The following is a 19,275-nucleotide window of genomic DNA, read 5'->3' on the forward strand; positions in this document are numbered from 1 at the left end:
GGTTCTCTGCATCATTTCTTCTCTAAACTAGGTAGTGATGGCCCGTGGCAGCACGGGCCCAACGCGAAGGAGATTATAATTATTAGCATTATATTGAATATCAGATAAAGGGAGTACAGTCAAACGTATTTGCACTTGAGTATTATAAAGTTAAATAGACTTCCAAACTCATCCAACAATCTTTCAAGAAAAAAATCCGTTTGGGATGCATGTTATGTTAACTGAATACCCTTAGAATCCTACTGCAAGAGATCACCAACAAAATGCACACACACCAAGGTTCAAAAGGCAAGTTTACTGCATATTAACTGCTCGGTACTCAACAAGATGTCCAGGGGTTTACAAGATCCTTATTTACGTACTATTTACGTATCAACAAAACGTGAGCGCATCCACTTAAAGATCAACTAAGGTGCGACGTTGTCAGCCTTGTTTGTTGTAGTCTCCGATAAAATATATTGGGACCTGTTACATGACGTAGCCAAGGTAGAAAATTACTGCCCTATGCCATGTGATAAGAAGTATATAAGAAGTTGGAGAAAAACTATGAATACATCAAAATATTGCTCATAGCTGCATAATAATTACGTGCAAGTTTTAAGTTTGATGTAGTAGCTTCTTTCAAAAGTATTAAAAGAGACTACACTTAAGCAAACAACTTTTTTATTCTACACAGAACATAAAAATACATAATTCAGCAAGATCACGTTAGGGATCTGAACATCCCAGTATAACAAAGTTCCACTAACTATTTCCATTCAAACTCTATAAACCCCTTGCCATTCCTTAAGCACTAAAAGTCGAACCTTTATCCTATATTATTAAAAGTGGGAAGCCTTTTAGTGAAAAGTCAGATTACTAAAATGCCCATCAGATGTTGAATGACCAATTTACCCTTTGCTTAAACACTAATCCTATAATCTTTTTGTACTAAAAAGTAAATTTACTTACCTTTCATTAAATAAAAAGTAAATGGTAAATAACAAAATGGTATAATTAATTTGGTACATTATTATGTAGTCATTAGGAATTGGAATAGAAACGTTATTCCAATGATTGGTATTGATGCCCTCACTTAAACACCATTAATGTATGAAACATGAATTCAAATTCAACAAATGATTTCAGAAAATAGACTACATTAGCCGAATAGTAGTTGTGTAGTAAATGATTGAGAGTTATTGTAGTAAATGTGGGTAGTGAAAAGTCTACCTAAGACATTCACCTTTAATTTTAATTTAGTAGTAAATGTGGGTAATGAAGAGCCTACCAAAGACACTCACATTCAATTTTATATATAGAAAATCTTTCATCCAAATCTGTGTCTTTTTTTTTTTTTTGTTTTTTCTTTTTTTTAAATCTGTGTCTTCATCTTGCTTTCTCCGTTTTTTTTTTTTTTTTTTTTTTTTTTTTTTTTTTTTTTTGCTTTCTCCGTTAGAATTCACGGTTGGCTGCGCTCTTTTTGTCAACTTTGATCCATATTCTGTCTTATCCGATTTGGTGAGTTAATTGGCGGAGTCACCAAACCATGCCTTAAGCAATAGACGCTTCATATATCTCTCCACTTTTGGGATGGTTAGTCTTCTCTATATCTCCAAAATTGAACTTGCCTATGAACCTTTCAGCTATTATTATTATTACAAGAAAAATAATCCTCTTTGCATGCCAGGAACTGGAAGGGTCAAAGGACTATGCAGGCATATTTCTATATGTATACTTCAGAATGATCAGGTACGAATCTTAAGCTCTGTTATGTTCGTTTTCTGTAATAATATCTCTAATTTTTGCTGGTTATTCATTTCCTACGAATGATTGTGGCTCTATACAAATTGTCTTTTGAAATCTGTATGTTGGACATCAATTTTGAGAGGAGCAACGTAGTTGACTGTATTATGATATGTCGACGGCACAAGCATGTGATAAGCCTTTTCGCTAAGCTTGGGCTTCTTGGAAAAAATACTTGCGCCAAACTAAGCTTGATTGGACGTGTCTTAGAGAAATTTCCAGCACCTAATGCTTAACAAGTTTTGGCAGATACAAGAGTTTGTTTTTTTAATACTAAAATAAGCATAATATTCTTATACGGTTTGGTCAATTGACCTACATATAAAACCAATTTGTTCCTCATGGCTTATATCCTTTTTTCATTTTCGGTTTTTATTTCTGGGTACCACGCATTGAATTGGGCGTGGGATCTGAATCTGTCATTCTTGGGATTACATGTATCATTTGAGATTAAATGGTGATGAAGAACATTAATTATACTGTCAAAACATTTGACATCGCCTGCAATCCAATCTAAGCAAAAGGTACGCTAGATTATTACAAAGAAACTTTAATTTCATTATTTTATAAATGATTAATCAGGGTTTCACGTGCAAAGCACGTGCACAAAAACTAGTCCAATGAAATACGCTCAAAACCATTTACTATCAAATTTCCATATACCCAAAAGCACTAAAATCTGTAGTCTCCTCAGCAGAACACCAAACATTTCTTCTAGCCATAAAATCTCTTTTAGAAATATGATATTGGAGCGAAATGTAAATTTCCACTGAACTACAAGTTCAATACTATTTAGTATGGTCATATAGTGGTGTAAGTTCAATTTTACGGGGACATATCACAGGTACAAATAACTCTAATAAACATAAAACATGTGATTTCTTATTGAAGTCAACAAATAGGGACATATGCATGTCCATGATCAGACAAATCTTAATGTGCTACCAGTGAAAAGAGCACCATACACTTTGGAAACTCGACATTTTAATGTGAGAAAGCTAACCGAAAAAAATTAAGGCCAACAGAACGGCAACACTTACCAAAAGGCTGAACACGCAGAAGAATATTAGCACGGACTAAAAGCTGAAACAAAGCAAACAGAAAACTCAATTAGCGGCTGACAAAGTCGTTCATGCCCACTCAAGCAAAAAAGAGAGAGCAAACAATCATCCATACATCTAGCCGGAAAATTCAAAACACAAAAAATGAAATTTGATGAAATTTACACAAATTAACTTTCCCTGAGCCCAGAGCTGGCACTTCAATGTAATCACAAAAGCACCATAATATTTAAATTCTAACAGCCTAACACTGCTACTGGTAAAGTGGTACTAAATGTTATAGAATGCTTTTTCCTTATGGCTTTACATAGTTATTTTATGCAAGACTGCTCTAACCCACTGATTAACTGAGTACTTCCAAATTTTGAACACCAAACACATCAATAGCCCAATAAACACATGCAGTATATCACCAGTCATTGCTCTACTCAAACTTTAATCATCAAATTTTTGCCTTCATTATGTTCTGCGTCTTCCTTCACCATCTTGCAGCTCCCATTATCCCCATAATTGACCTCCTCCACAATCCTTATTACCTCTTCAGCCCCACCAATATACCTCCCTTTAAAAAACACTCTTGGAGGTATTAATTCACTACTCTCTTTACCCTTCATCAGCTCCTTCAATTCTTCCCTCTCAGGATACAAAACCCCAAGGCCCTCAATCGCTGATCTCACAACATTACAAGCCTCACAGAGAATTAATCTCGTGCTAAAGAGCACCATTCAAACTCCAAAACAAAGTCGAGGTTGAAATCGTTAAAAGTCATCCCCCTTAGATTCAGGTGATAATACCATATGTACTTGCACTTGGACAAACAAAAAATTAAATTTTAAATTACAAATTTGAGTCTCTCTAAATTCTCTGTTGACTTGTGATTGAAATGGAAAAGTTTTTTTTGCATATATTGGCATGATGAACCGTGTTGAAAATTTTGCATATAAACTTCAGAGAAACATAAAGGATATATGAATATGAATGTATCATCGGAACAAGAGAGTGGTTCTAATATTTATGGAAAGATTGTGTTATTAGTTATTACATCTGTATTTGTTTCGTTATTGCCCATCTGATTCAGTTGTTTTGGTGAATCTACACATTTTGCTATCAGGGATCTACAACTTGAATAATATTTCAATTTCATCTAATGCTCGTAAATATTGTTCCAGAAACATGATGGAAGAGATAAAGTGAATACAGAAATTTTCAGGAGCAAAAATTGCAATGCTAAATTGTTGCGTTAACAAATATTATGACCATCAATCCCACAGGTCACTGCTGGCATCATGCACATATCTACTTCTGCCTTTTGATATTTTTTAGATTGAAACTTAGCAAATTGTTTACTCCACGTACAGTTAAAGCTCAACAAAACAGCTAGCAAAGTTTTGAAATCATTCAATTGAAAGACTCGCCTTTACCATTTCCTCCTATCTGAATCCAAATATGATCCAACAACTAAAATTTACGAATTATTTAACTCAAAAGACTTCACACTTCTCAGTTTCTTTTTTTTGATGAAGTAAGTGGTTGTATTGAAAAGCATCAAGTATATGCAAGAAAGTTACAGAGAAAAAAGTAGGTGATAACTCCAGAACACAAAAAAATAAGTAAGATCTGGGAGTTAAAACCTATAGCAAAAATCAAGGCTGTTAAGCCATTGAGAGGGAACTAAAGAAATTTAAAAGGGAAATTGCATCATTGACAGGGGAAAGATTGCTCCAGCTAAAAAGATACAGTAAGCTTCTCAGTTTCTTTCTAAAGCCCGAACCCAAACAATGACAATTTGGTAAAAATCACAGAAACTATAAGCAAAGTAATAGCACATGCATTTAATGCCAATTTAGACATTTATATGACAGCATAACATACATAAATCTAGATAAGAGATGCCCTGAACATATGGTAAGTTTGCAGCCGCTGCTACTGTTTAGAGGAAAAAAAACTGATATGGTGAAATATGTTTGTTTAACCTTAAAAAAAAAATATGCTACATTATTCCAGAGCTTTTTAAATGAAAACAACGACAGAGCAGTAAGAAGTTACCTTGTACCATCCTTGGACAGTTTCTTGAAAGAACCAAAGTCTTTTGTTTGTTTTCTGATTTCACACTTTTTCTCTTTAATAAGAAACATCTGCATTACATTGATCCAAGAATGAAGTTGAAAACTCAATTGTAAATTAATTTTTCTAAACCTACTGAAAAAGAAGAAAAATGCAAAAAACACAAAAAAATATAGACTATTAAGTTGGATATAAAGTGTATACATGAAAGATATTCAACCTAGACATTATCAAAGATCCGAATAAGCCGACAATGATTTTTAAATTTTTACAATTTTAAATGTGGATTTCTTTGCATTCAACCCAGAAGTACGCATACACACACATTGGATCCATAATAAAATCCCGATATTTCGCATACATTACAAGGAAAAATACAAACCTGACAATGGAAAATTTTACCAAAGCAACTAAATAGGTGTCTTCAATCCGATGTTCTGTGACGTCCGATGATAAACATACAACATATATACAATGATGATATTGGTATTTTCCTGAATTTCTCCTCAACATAATTATTAACGCCTTTAGGTATGCTCTTCATTGTGGACTATGAAATTCAACAAAATATTAATGAATAAACGACTCCTCAGGTGGAAAAGGGGGGGAAAACTAATTGCATTTAATACTTATTAGTAGTAATATTTTTAAGTGCATCGTGAAATCCTAGCAAAGAAGTTCACATTTAACTTCACATGTAAGATCATAACCAAATTGAATAAAAGACCTTATCTACTTCCATTTATCTTTTTATTGAAAGGTAAGGATCGACGACTTGACATCATTTATCACCCAAAAATCTTAAAAAAAACTAAATTTCATGATGAATTCCTAACAAAAAAGCAAGTCGATTTTAATTCCTAATTTCTAACAAAGTTGTGGATATAGAAAGTATCTTCTGAACCAATGTAGTGGTGTAAAAAAGAAATTTGTTTTCTTCTTTAACTCAACCAGCCCTCATTCTAGGAAGGACTTAAACATCTCTAAACATTAAAATCTCAACTAATGACCCATATTCTCAAGTAAAACTCCCTACAAAATAAAAAAATAAAATCTCAACAAAAACTAAAGAAAAGGGAATATATTTCTAAAAAGAATAATCTGATTTGAAAATTATTATTAATCATAAACAAACGTAAAAGAATCTATGTTTCTAGACTGCCAAGAGGAATACAGGCAAGATTTAGCTGCGATATCAGTTTCTCAAACCCATATCAAACAATTGATCACCATTGCTTCCATAGAAGAGCAATTCAGATCAGACTTGATAAAAAAAATAAAAAATAAAAATAAAAAAGAGCAATAATTCATATCAGATTAAGAAAGTCTGTAAAAGTCAGTCAAAGAGCATCATACAAAATGATAACGGAAAAAATAAGAAGATTTGCCTAAAATTGAAAGAGTAGCTAACCTGAAAAGCACATTGTAGCACATATTTCGTACTGTTAGCAGAAAGGTTTTGGCTATAAGTATTACGTCCATTGAGTTACATTGCGGGCCTTGGTACTTTTTCACATCTGTACATTTGATTATTTGTTTGTACTCATTAGTGATGGTTCTGTATTTCCTAAATAAACATGGTATTTGAGTTTATTCATGGATTCTAGTTTTACCCAATAAACACTTTCAAAGAACCCATTTTCACCTTCACCTTCAACATCTTACTCGAGAAAGATTAGAAAAAAAAAAAACTATGTATCACAAGCACACACTTTTGTAATTACCAAACAAGAACTATGGAAGGATTACAAATTTAACATATACGAACGAAATTCCTTTTTTTTTATTTTTATAAATCAAATGAAATTATTATCGTGATAAGTTTCTTTGCTCTATCCTAAATACCCAATTTAAAATTCCAGGTAAACTCTCAAAAGCCAAATAAGTACATTCACAGGTTCAATCTATAGCAACAAAATAGATCATAAAACTAACTTTGAACTATTACCTTGAATAGAGCAAAATTGGAGCTTGAAAGTAGCTGACCAAAGCCCAATTTCACGTCTCAAAGATTTCTTGGATTTTCATGGAATCAAATTTCATTATTCTAAGTTTTGGAGATAAATCACCAGGAAAATCAAAGAGATAAAGAAAAGAGAAGCTAAGTGAGATAGAGCCAGATCAAATGGAGGAAAATCAATAGCAAAAATACAGGAGTGATGAGCCTAGAAGTTGATTAGAGAAGGTCATACGTGGGTTTCTAGATGTCAGATTCAAACTGGAGGTATATGTATAAAAACTAACATCAAAGCTTCCCCAAATTCCAATTGTTAATTGTCTAACCATGAGCTTTCTTCCCCACCATCTCTGGTGCTAAATAATCAAGAGTTCCACACGTCATATGTCGATTCTAGGTTGCACTAACTATCCAAAATCAGAAATCTTCAAGACGACCTACATTTACGTAAAATAATGACTGAATATCTCATTCTTCTTTTAGTCATGTCCTAAATATTATAGAAATGTAACGTGTCATAAAGCAATCAAGGAAGTAAATCCAGTTAACCACACCATCCAGGTTAATAGTATTTTATAGCACTTAGGTACACAATAAGGAAAATTGTAGAAATGAAAGAACAACTTGTCAGGCTAAGTTTATCCCACAACACAAAACTTAAAGATTGATTTCTCAAGTTTTGTGATATCAATTGACATACATCTAACTTAAATGTACTCTTCTCCTTCAATTTTTTTAAAAGTTACTCTTCTTCTTTTGATAGCCTAGATCTTGGATTTAGGCTACAACAATGTGGAGTATCACTTAAGGACCTCGTAGGGTTGCCGGTCAGATTGATTACATGATTTTGTTCTCCCACTATCATTTAAGACTTTCTGATATCAAAACACAAGGAGAATGGTTTAAGCTGGAGGAAGATGTAAACTACTTCAAACTAATGTAATCACAATTACGTATTCAGAAATAAATGTAAAAGAAGGTCTTTTTATTTCCATGCTATGTTTGCGATAGGAAGGTCAATATGTTCATTTTTTAGGTTGCTCCCTGCAACGTCCATCATGGTTGACGGCAATAGAGGGTGGATTGATTTTTTTTTTTTTTTCCATTTAAGGGAAAATTGATAATATTAGAGGCAGAATGAATAATTTTGGAGGCACTATCCTCTAAAACTTCCTAGAGATTATAAATGGAAGTAAAGTATGGTCTTGCACTGGATCGACTAAAAACGTTTGCTCAAAAGTTACCAGATGCAAAACATAGCTGTTGCGAGAAGATCTAAAACATAATATAGTGATAAAAAAGTTAATTTTTTCAAGCAGGAGCAAATACTGAAGAATGAATGAAAGAAAAAGTCAATATTGAGCCTGTATCGAAGTAAATCATCATTATTGTAAAAGAGTATGCCAGTTGAAAAAAAACTACCTATTACTGTAGATACCCCTTTGTTTATGCTCCTGTAGCATTGTAAAGTAGCTTCGACAATAGTAGATGAAGTAAATTGGTAAATAAAGCTGGGACAAAAAAATAAGATAAAGCAGAGAAAACTATTAGAATTTTATTGAGAACTCTCTGATATCCATAAAATTTCAAATGCATCAAACACCCTTAAAAAGCATAAAAATCTATGGGGAACACATGAGAAATTCATGAAACTATGAACTTAGAATTGTCATGTGTGTACTTACTATAACTAAATTGATGCATGAGAAGCCCAATCTTCTAGTCCTCTTCAAAGATTTTCAGGTTCTGTCAATGCTCCAAAACCTGTTTCTGGTGATTTGTGTTGTTCAAGATACTCATGATCTCAGAACTGCAAATGAAAGTAGCTTTGTAATCAGAGTAACAAAGTCGTGAAATTTTTCAAAAACCACATATGAATACAACCCATCACCTCATATGCTCATACCCATTCAATTACCAGAACTAAAAAGGTAGGCCCCATGTACGATTATTCTTATCAGATTGATTAAAAAAAAACATGATTTTGTTCTCCAACCACAATCATATATATATATTATATCACTTACAATTGAAGTGAACTAACAGGGACAAGAGGATAAACAGTAAATCAGTGACAACATTTGATACTGAAATAGAGAAATTGTTTTTGATCAGGACAAAAATAAAGATTGAGAAAACCTGCAATTTCTTTAATCAACAATAATTGAAAATAATATGACCAAACTAATTAAAGAGAGAATGAATAGAAAGGAAAAGCATAAGCAGCACATCGACAAAGGAAACTATGGACAAGATCCAGCTGAAATAAATAATTGAACAAAGAGAGTAAGAAGAAAACACAAATCTGAGCTCCAAAACGAATATGAATTTATCCGAAACAAATGAACTTGTACCAAAACAATCTCTAATTCTCAAGCGGAAGAGCACCAAATCTTATTTATTTATTATACAGAGAATTGGAAATCTGAAACCTACTCATCGAATTAAGAAATCAAGAAAAGGATAGGCCAACAAATCAATACTTGGAATTGGAATTCATTAAGATTAATAACAGAACATACACTTGTTCAAGTGGAAATCTATATACAGTAATTTCAAAATCAATCTCTCGCCCGTACTTGAGGTCGAGAAAAATTCCTTATACTGACCGAATCTTCCCCATTTCACGAGCAGTGGAAACAATGCTTTCACACCTTGCCTTCACTACTAATCAATCACACCTTGCCTTCACTACTAATCAATCTTTTCTTCAACTTTCGTCGTAAATTTTCAACAGGTAAACGTCTTTTTATCTCGTCTGGAAGTTGAACGCCTTAATAGCGAAAGCAAATGTGAAGCCAAAAACAACAGTGTATCCAACAATCACAACTGCAACTATTGGAAGAAAATCATGCTCGAAGCCAAAGTAACGTTTCAAGAATTGTTCCACTGTTTCTTCATCACTAAGTTTATTCTGGAGATCTCCAAACTGTGATGCAATCAAACCGTATAAGGTCCATGCAACGGGACAACACCAGTAGTACCATCTCCACCATATGGCCATCCGCTGTTTTTCAATACGAAAACATGTCATTTTCGAGCTTTAAATCAATTTTGATGTAACAAAAAATGGAAGTGTTTCAATAACTTACGGGTCGTGGAATGATGAATCCTGAGAAAAGATTCCATACGCCATAGAAGAAGGAGCCAACAACTTGAGCAACACTTACATTTGGTGTCACAGCAACGGTCATCATACCGTAGAAAGTGAAGTACATGAGGGTGAAAAACAGGACAAACAAGTACCAAATGAACTTTGAGACTGTCCATTCAAATCCAATCATAGCGTACATAATGGCACCACAGAAAACAGCTTGCATAAATACATACGGGATTTCAATGAAAATCTGCAAGATAGAAAAAGTTTTATTAGTAATTTAGAATCTTAACCTAAAATTGTCTAGGTAAATGAACTTGTCCGACTATAACAATATACCTATACATCATGGTGACTTTACTGCTATAATAATGGATAATATTTTGTGACTTTACTGTTACAGAGGGTAAAGTTTTGTTACTTTAATAAGATCTAGAACAGTTTTATGACTTTTACTGTTAAGAGTGGATAACATGAAGTTACTTTAATGTGACAATTTATAGTGGGTAAAGCTCTGTGATCATATGTGTGCTCACCTGTCCAAAGGCATAGGGTATTGCAGAATACATTCCAGCAGCTCTTTCTCTGTAAAATACTGTACGTTCAACGGCTACAACAGGCTGTACTGATGATGAATTTTGTGTACCGAGGAAGAGAACAGTAGCATACATGCATCCCATTGCGTTAAATAGATCTTGGCTCTTACCCCTGTAACCAAAAAGATAGGCTTTCAGCATCAAGAATTCAAGGTATTTTCTAGTTAGTGTATTTGTCTTCTTTTTTCATAGTTTTTGACTTACACTCTACCACCAAGATCCCAGAACATTGTTCCGAAAACCAAGGCAATCAAGGTTGTGAATAGAAATCTGACAGCCGTATAAGCAGGATTACGCCAGTATGACCAGTGTTGCTTCCAGAGGCAAGCCATACATTGGGTCCAAAATGGTTGTGAGTATTTAGTATCGAAATACAGGTCTTTTGTGCCAGGGCGAGGCACACTCAATTCACTAATCAATGCTTTGTTCCTTTTGTAAAGGTCTGATTTCTTGTATAAATCAGTAAAATCAACCCCAAACATCATTTCCTGAGCCGAGGTTGTGACTTCTAACATCCAAGTTGCTGGATTGTAGCCATCTTTAATTTTACTTACTCCAGGCATTGACTGAACACAAGAAAACTCAGCTTAGTATTTGATCGTATGAACTCGAAAACGTAAAGCTATCTTTCACTTAGACAACTTACCTCAAAGTATTTGATCAAATGACAAGAATGGCGACCCAATGGACCAACATATATCTCTTGTCCTCCTCGTTTCATCAGAAAGAGCTGCAAAGTGGTGTTTATATTAGTATTCGATGACAAAAGTCAAGGAAAAACAATTAATAGCTTGATTGAGATTAAAAATATCAAACTCACCTCATCAAAGGCTTCAAAAATGTCGATACTAGGCTGATGGATGGTACAAACAACAGTTCTTCCTGTGTCAACAGTGTTCCTAACAGTTCTCATAACAATTGCAGCAGCCCTTGCATCTAACCCTGAAGTTGGTTCATCCATGAAAATGATAGAAGGGTTAGCAACTAGCTCCACCGCAATGGTCAATCTTTTACGTTGCTCAGTTGAGAGACCGTTGACCCCTGGCAAACCAACTAAGGCTGATCTTAATGGTCCAAGCTCCACAAGATCCATAACTTCCTCAACAAACATCTGCACAAGGATAAATAAATAGGAAATTTTATATGAATTCAGCCTTCTTTATGGAGTAGTGTTTAACTGATCTTTGGGCAAGATTCATGTTATGGAAGAAAAAATTTCATAAGAACCAACCTTTCTGCTGTTTTTGTCAACATCATGAGGTAAACGCAGCCAAGCTGAGTATACTAATGACTCATAAACTGTAACATAAGGTGAATGGATGTCATTCTGCTCACAGTATCCAGATATACGTGCAAATGTGTCTTGCTTCTTAGGATAGCCCGAAATCTTGATGTCACCCTCAATATATCCTCCTGTTTTTCTTCCAGCCAATACATCCATCAATGTTGTTTTTCCAGCCCCACTAACTCCCATCAAAGCCGTCAAAACGCCGGGCCTGAAAGCTCCACTTACACCCTTCAGAAGTACCAATTTGTCTTCAGTGGCACCCTGATCTATCATTTCCTGCAAGTATTGTGGAAATTTAGTAACATATCTGTTGAAAATGTTTCTGATCAATAACAATTCCTAGCTAGTTAGTTACCTGAGGCATGTCGACAGAGTAAATAACGTCATCAAAGGTGATGGAATGTGGTTCAAATGGAAGAACCATTCCTTTTTTCTTATTTTGACCCTCACCATTGGAATTCTCTTTCTCGTTGCTAGTTGTTTGGGCATCTTCACTGTCTTCCGGTATCATAGCTTGCGGCTTACCGAATGCTGTAAACATTCATACTAAACGTTTAATCTTTTTTTTTTTTCTTTAGGGAATAATACATGGAGAAAATCAAAAGATACTCACGGTTGAGATAAGCGAGTGCAACACTGTAGAAGAAGTTAAACACGATTGTGAATCCAATAAGTGCACCAACGCCTATCCAGTACCATGATGCATCTGGGAAGAAGCCTCGACCTTTTACAACAGCAGCTCCAAGTGGCTCAGTTCCATTTGGTGCAATCTGGTTTTATTAATTTGAGCTTCAGCATTAATATAGGAAATTAATTATTTGCACCCTGCAGTACCTAGAGAAACTTACTTTTTTCCACCTTTTTCCATCAAATTCATTCACAAGGATTGCATTCACAGAATACATCATAGGTGAAGTCCAGTAACCCCATATCCACCATTTCTTCACGTTATCTACGGTAGATAATTAACAATTTAACATTAGTCGGTTTAAGAAAGCAAGAGAATCTGCAGACATATAAATGACCAAATATACCTCGTGAAAGAACGAATCCACCCAGTGCAAATTGTAAAAGCAGAGCAAAAGATCCAATTATACTAGCAACTCCTAGGGTCCTGCCAACTGCCCCGATGAATCGAAACAACCCTGATGCCATCTGGCTTACTATTATGAGTAGCAAGAACTGTTTGAACAATCTGCAAAAACAAACTCCTGATTAATAATCACGGAGAATGGGAATCTTTATTCTGCATCATCTTTTCTTTCATGTACCTTGCGGGGTGTGGATCAAATCCAATGACATAGTAAGTGAGAAACACCCAAAGAGCAGTTTCAACTAATGTTACTGGGATTTTGAGTATCCATGAGGGAATTGCATAAGCCCATGAAGGGAAAAAGAGAAGGTCTCTTTGCTTGAAGAAGACGGGAAGTTTATAAATTATCAACCCGAGCTCGGACATCCCATTGAACATATTCATAATGACCACGAAAAAGAGAGCACCGGCATATATCCCTCCATCATCCATAGTATCTTGGTGCATCTCAGTTCGGAAAAATATGGTCATCGTGATGAGTGCCATAATTAAAAGCTGAAAACAAATCAAAATGAAGAAAGGCATTAGGACTTGCAAGCAAATATTATAAGACAAAGACTTGAAAAAATCAATATTCCCTTCATCCCAATTTATGTGAATGTGTTTGACTGGGCACAGAGTTTAAGAAATAAAGGAAGATTTTTAAAACTTGTGGTGTAAAATACGCCATAGATATTGTGTTGCTATAAATCATATCATTAAGGGTAAAATGGGTATTTTAAAGTTAAATTGTTACTTTATATAGAAAGGCGTCATTCTTTTCAAGACTGGCTAAAATAGAAAGCGTCACATAAATGGTTACCTGAAAGAATTTGAAGATGTAAACAAACGAGTTCCTCTTCATTAGCAAGAATTCTCTTTCATTGCAGACTTTGAAGAGCTGTTTCTTCCCTATACCGTACTTTTCAGTTGTCAGAGCAGCAGGATGGCTTTTGCTCTTGTCATATGAGGTTGCGAGCTCGTCCCCAAGTTTCCTCCCAACATGGAATGCTTGATATGCCTCAGCAAACTCGTTTGATGTGACAAACCTGTAAGGCTCATCCCTCCTCACCCAATATTGTTGTTGATCCTTCTTTGATGTCACTTCTTGCAAGAAGTCGGCCACGCCTTTTCTATCAGGGCATTTGAAACCCATGGATTCGAAGAAGCCAATGACGTGTTCTCGAGGGCCCTGATAGACAATTAGACCATCTGATAACAAAATAATGTCATCAAACAAATCGTAGGTCTCCGGTGCTGGCTGCAAGAGAGATATCACAGCAGTTCCATTCAAGATTTGCACAGTTTGCCTTAGAGAGTTCACAATGGAAAAAGTGGTGGAACTATCCAATCCAGTAGAGATTTCGTCCATGAAAAGTGCCTTTGACGGTCCAACAAGCATTTCACCCGTTGTCACACGCTTCTTTTGTCCTCCTGAAATACCCCTTACCATTTCATCTCCCACCATAGTATCTGCACAAATGTCTAGTCCCAAAATCTGCAGATAGAATTCACAAATCACTTAGTTATCAAATTTCTTCTGCCTTTTAATTGTCAAAATGTTAGAGAAATTATTAGATATAATTAATGTTACCTTAAGAACATAATCGGTAACAACATTAGCTTCTTGTCCCTCTGTTGCTGCTGCCTACATTGTCATCAAACAATTAAGGTCATAAACATTTACCTTGATGATAGAAAATTTTCCATTTTCACCTTGAAGCTGATTTTTTGTGTTATATTTTCCTTTTGCTATTTTAAAATAAGACTTCTGGTCATCCTTAATTAGATGTTATTTTATTAGGAATTAGCCGAGGGTCTATCAGAAACAGCCTCTCTACCTCCCAAGGTAGGGGTAGGGTCTACGTACACTCTACCCTCCCCAGACCCCGCTTGTGGGATTACACTAGGTATGTTGTTGTTGTTATTTATTAGGAATTACTAGACTATAAAAACAGAATCTTTCATAAATGCAAGGTAAGACTGCTTTACAATAAACCCGACATAGTTAGATCTTAATGCATCGGACTGTCCTTTTGAGTAGAATTCTTTTCTTTTCTTCAACTTCACTCTTTCTACCATTGCTTCATTTTCAACATAACAAATAATGAATCTTATATTTAAATGGAAAAGCGAGTTACGAGACCAGCTTTAAAATCTGGTGCAAGTACAGGTATCAATTTAGGGATTCTGCTCATTTGGTGGTGGATTCAATCCCCTTTGCATTAAAGGAGATAATTATTTTTCATTATCTTCCATGTGTTCTGGTTTTTATGTCTACACCACTTGATTTTATTTATAAAGTTCCAAGAAAAGCAAGTCCCGACATCTTAATAAATTCATGAACAATATTTGTTAATTCAGAATAGTGCGGGGGTCAAATATTAAAAAAAGATATAGTCTTCAAAGGTGGGCGGGGAGAGTATTTTAAAAAAATCACATGCAAACATGATCCTATACTATTTTATAACAAGAATTCAGTCTCATCTGTATAAGTGGGTGGGGATAATATTTAATACTTCACATGAAAAGATATTATTACCTTCATATAGATATCAATATCAGGATCTGGCTTGATATTGGCTGCTTTCTCTCTTCTTGACAGTTCAGCCAACATTTCTGTAAAACATTTCAAGAAACATCAATCAATATAGATATATATATTAGTTAAATTTCATCATAAAATGATTTTTCATTGAAGAAGTATTTTGACAAAAAACATTTTTTTTTTAATATAAAACAATGCTAACCGTAACGAGAGCCAACTCCCTGGCATCTGGCAGAAAATTCCAAAGTTTCTCTCACAGTCATTTCTCCAATGTGTAAATCATGCTGGCTAATATAAGCAGCAGTTCTTTGTGGCACAAATTCATTCATTTCATGTCCATTATATGTCACCTTCCCACTAGCCTGATTTCCGGAAAAAAAAAATACACAATCAGGTCACTTACAAGATAATTACAGGTAAATCTCTACGTTAAGCATTACTGATAACCTGGTAAAAATGGTTGATCTGCTGTCACAAGTTATAGTACAATTAATAATGTAGAAAATTTTTTACACCGTCGGTGTATTTTAACTTAAATCCTTCTGGTCTGACGGTGTTAAAAAAAAATGTGCATGATAAGGTCACTTATAGGTTATTGAACTTAAATTTCCAATACAAACATTAATTAGTAACATGACAAATATGGTAACTACTAACTAATCTGCTAACTAAATAGTGTAAAAAATCTTATAATGTCAGTGTATAGAACTTAAATTTGTATGGTATTTAGTACAAATGAACTTACCCTAAGTTCAGCATCAAGCTTTCCAGCTAAAGCTAATAAGAGAGTAGTTTTGCCAGAACCAGGAGGTCCCAAAAGCAAAGTCAATCTGCAAGGCTTAATGATACCACTCACATCATCAAGAATAGTGAGCTTCCTCTTTCTACTTGGTAGGATATGGAGAGCATTCAACATTGGCTACAACCCAAACGGAAAAAGAGTTAGTTTTATCAAACACTTACTTTTAATCAAAATTTGGAAATCAAAATTTTGGTAAGATTTTTACCTCAATAAAATTAGTGATGAAGTTGGTAAATGTAGGCAAAGCACTGCTTCCTACAAATGCATCTGCCTCAATTTTTAGATGCTCATATCTTACTTCTATTGTTGGCAAATCAAGCCCAACTCTGTAAAAAGAAAAAATATGTCAAACCACTAAAATTTTAAAATAAATTTAATAACAACTACTCATAGATGAACAACGATACCCAAAAATAAAATAAAAATCGCAGGGTCATGTCCAAGATTTGAAGTCTGTGAGTTCATAAGGAGTGTGATCTTATTACTCACTCTGTCTCATTTTTATGTGATCACGCACTTTTCTATGATATCTTTCGTTATTTAGAAAAAATTTAACTTTAAATTTCTCGGTTTACAATCATATAAAACATGTTATGACGTGTAGGTTAGACCACAAACTCCAAATATCTTTTTCTTCTCTCAAACGCCATATCCAGTCAAATACTCTCTCCGGATCAAAAAAAAGTCCACTTAGCCTTTTTTTTTGGATTAAAAAAAGAGCACTTATCAAATCAAGAAAGAATTAATTCTATTTTTTCATATTTGCCCCTATTAAGTGTTATATGATCAAATTTCAATGCTTATTTAATTAGGGTTAATTTAGTCAAATTATCTATTTTTGTCAAGAAGTTAGTATTTTTATTAAAGGTGTAAAATTCTTCAGTGGACTCTTTTTTTTTTTTTTTTTTTATCCGGAGGGAGCACATGCAAAGGTGGACTTAGGGAGTAAGCTACGGTGCATCTAATCTTAGTAGTTTCGGTCTAAATCCTATTAAAAATACCCAACAAAAATCACAAATAACATATTTTGGCCCCAGCCCCCAGTAACTTAGATAGGATATGGTAAAAGTTTGGATTCCCACTTATAAAATTCAAATCTTGAATATGCCTCCGAGCTAGGGGCGGAGCTATAACTCCAACTTTGACTATGGGTTTGGCAAACTCAATAGCTTTAGCTCAAAGTCTGTAGTTGTGTTTAAAAGTTAATATATATAAATAATTTATTAAAAATTCAATAAGTTGTATTTTTTTAAACTCATAAACGCAAAATTCTAGTTGTGCCTCAAAGACGCACACAGAAAAATAAAATTAATCATTCACATACCTGTCAATTCTATCCCTGAGTTTCCTCAAGAACTTCTCATTATCTTCATCAGCAACTTTAACAAGCCTATCAATCAAATCCTTACTTTCTTGATTTCCAAGATCATTTATATCAACTTCATTAGCTCCACCACCTTGTGGTCCAAATAAAAGACCTTTTCTTAATCTATCAAATGTTGGTAACTTTTCAAGTGCAGCCCATTTAAGTGCCTCTTCATCATCTTCATCTCTTGATGAACGATTAAATACATTATTAGCTCTAAATATTGAATTACTATTATTTGCTCTTAAACTACCCCTTATACTTCCTCTTACACTTGATCTTAAACTACTCCCTCGAAAGTCACTTAAATTTAGTGGCTCCATTTTTTGGACCAATCAAAATACAACACTCTTTTTTTCCCTCCCTTGTAATATTTTTTTTGTGACCTTTTTGAGTTTTGAGAGATGCCCAAGAAATTTTCTTGACTTTTTTTGGTCTCTCACACTTTGAAAATTTGGAAAGAAAGAGAGGAATTGAACGGAAAAGTTTAGAGCTGATGCAAAGGTGTAAAAGGCTAAGGGTATTTATATAACATGGAGAATAGAAAAATGGCGTGCTATGAAATGAATAATTTTAAGAAGCTGTTTTTTTATTTAACTGAAAAGATATGTTGAAAGATACTGGTGTTAAAATAACAATAATAATTCCAAATGCCACGTTGTGTGATCAATAAAGTAGTTCTATTCATGGGTTATTTAACTGAAAAGATATGTTGAAAGATACTGGTGTTAAAATAACAATAATAATTCCAAATGCCACGTTGTGTGATCAATAAAATAGTTCTATCCATGGGTTGTGCTGAGTTGTTTAATTATTACTTACTTACTACTCTCTCTATTCTAATTTATGTGATATAATTTAATCAGGTGCGAAATTTAAAAAATAAAATAACATTTTTGAATCTTGTGTTCTAAAATAAGCTATAGATATTTGTGTGGTTATAACTCGTTAAGCGTAAAAGATAAAATTTAAAATTAAATTATTATCAAATTAAAAAAATGTACTAAAAAGAAAAGTATATCACATAAATTGAAACGGAGAGAGTAGTAGAATATATATTTTTATAATATAAAAATGGGAAAGAACGTGTGTTTTGATGAGGTCTGGCCAACCCCATTTGACCTGCTAGAACCCCAGCTGTTAACTGGAGTGTTTTTTTTTTTTTTCTCTCCAAATGCTTCTTGTTTTTCTATTCTAACATGACTTAAGTTTGTCTCATTTACTATCTTTACTTTCAGATATAGATCTGTTAATATATGGTAATAATAATTAGATACTCAGATAAATATCTATATACATTTAGCGAATTTTTCAATACATATATAAGATACGAATAAAACTTATTAAGTTCACTTGAACCTACTTATTGTGAATCTGCCACGGTTTACACCCTCTATCCTACTTTATGTGATTCTTTGACTGAGCGCGAAATTTAATAAAGAATTTTTTTTTGAAAATTTATTTTTCTATCGATTTATGTATGACTTTTAAAACACTGAGTCAAAAACTATTAAAAAAAAAAGGGGTATTTGTCCATATTTCAGAATTTGACTAATACTTTAAAATTAGAATTTGAACATTCAAAAACTATTTTGAAAAAATTACTATAAATTGCAATTTTTCTCATATAAATATAATT

The 19,275-nt window shown here is 33.8% G+C and overlaps 1 protein-coding gene across 1 annotated transcript; it reads right to left on the bottom strand.

The window, feature by feature from the left end:
• Positions 1-9,548: 9,548 nt before the first annotated feature.
• Positions 9,549-18,150, bottom strand: LOC132041196 (pleiotropic drug resistance protein 1-like). The gene is made up of 19 exons (XM_059432027.1): positions 17,595-18,150; positions 16,476-16,596; positions 16,214-16,387; positions 15,671-15,830; positions 15,463-15,539; positions 14,515-14,568; positions 13,744-14,418; positions 13,120-13,436; positions 12,883-13,043; positions 12,697-12,800; positions 12,462-12,618; positions 12,204-12,379; positions 11,792-12,124; positions 11,381-11,671; positions 11,207-11,290; positions 10,765-11,126; positions 10,501-10,672; positions 9,960-10,214; positions 9,549-9,874 (listed from the first exon to the last, which is right to left on the bottom strand). Exons 1-19 carry the CDS (start codon positions 17,957-17,959, stop codon positions 9,617-9,619), a joined length of 4,296 nt encoding a protein of 1,431 aa, XP_059288010.1. The 5' UTR covers positions 17,960-18,150; the 3' UTR covers positions 9,549-9,616.
• Positions 18,151-19,275: the final 1,125 nt, after the last annotated feature.

Source organism: Lycium ferocissimum, chromosome 12 (assembly GCF_029784015.1).
Source record: "Lycium ferocissimum isolate CSIRO_LF1 chromosome 12, AGI_CSIRO_Lferr_CH_V1, whole genome shotgun sequence".
Lineage (NCBI taxonomy): Eukaryota > Viridiplantae > Streptophyta > Magnoliopsida > Solanales > Solanaceae > Lycium > Lycium ferocissimum.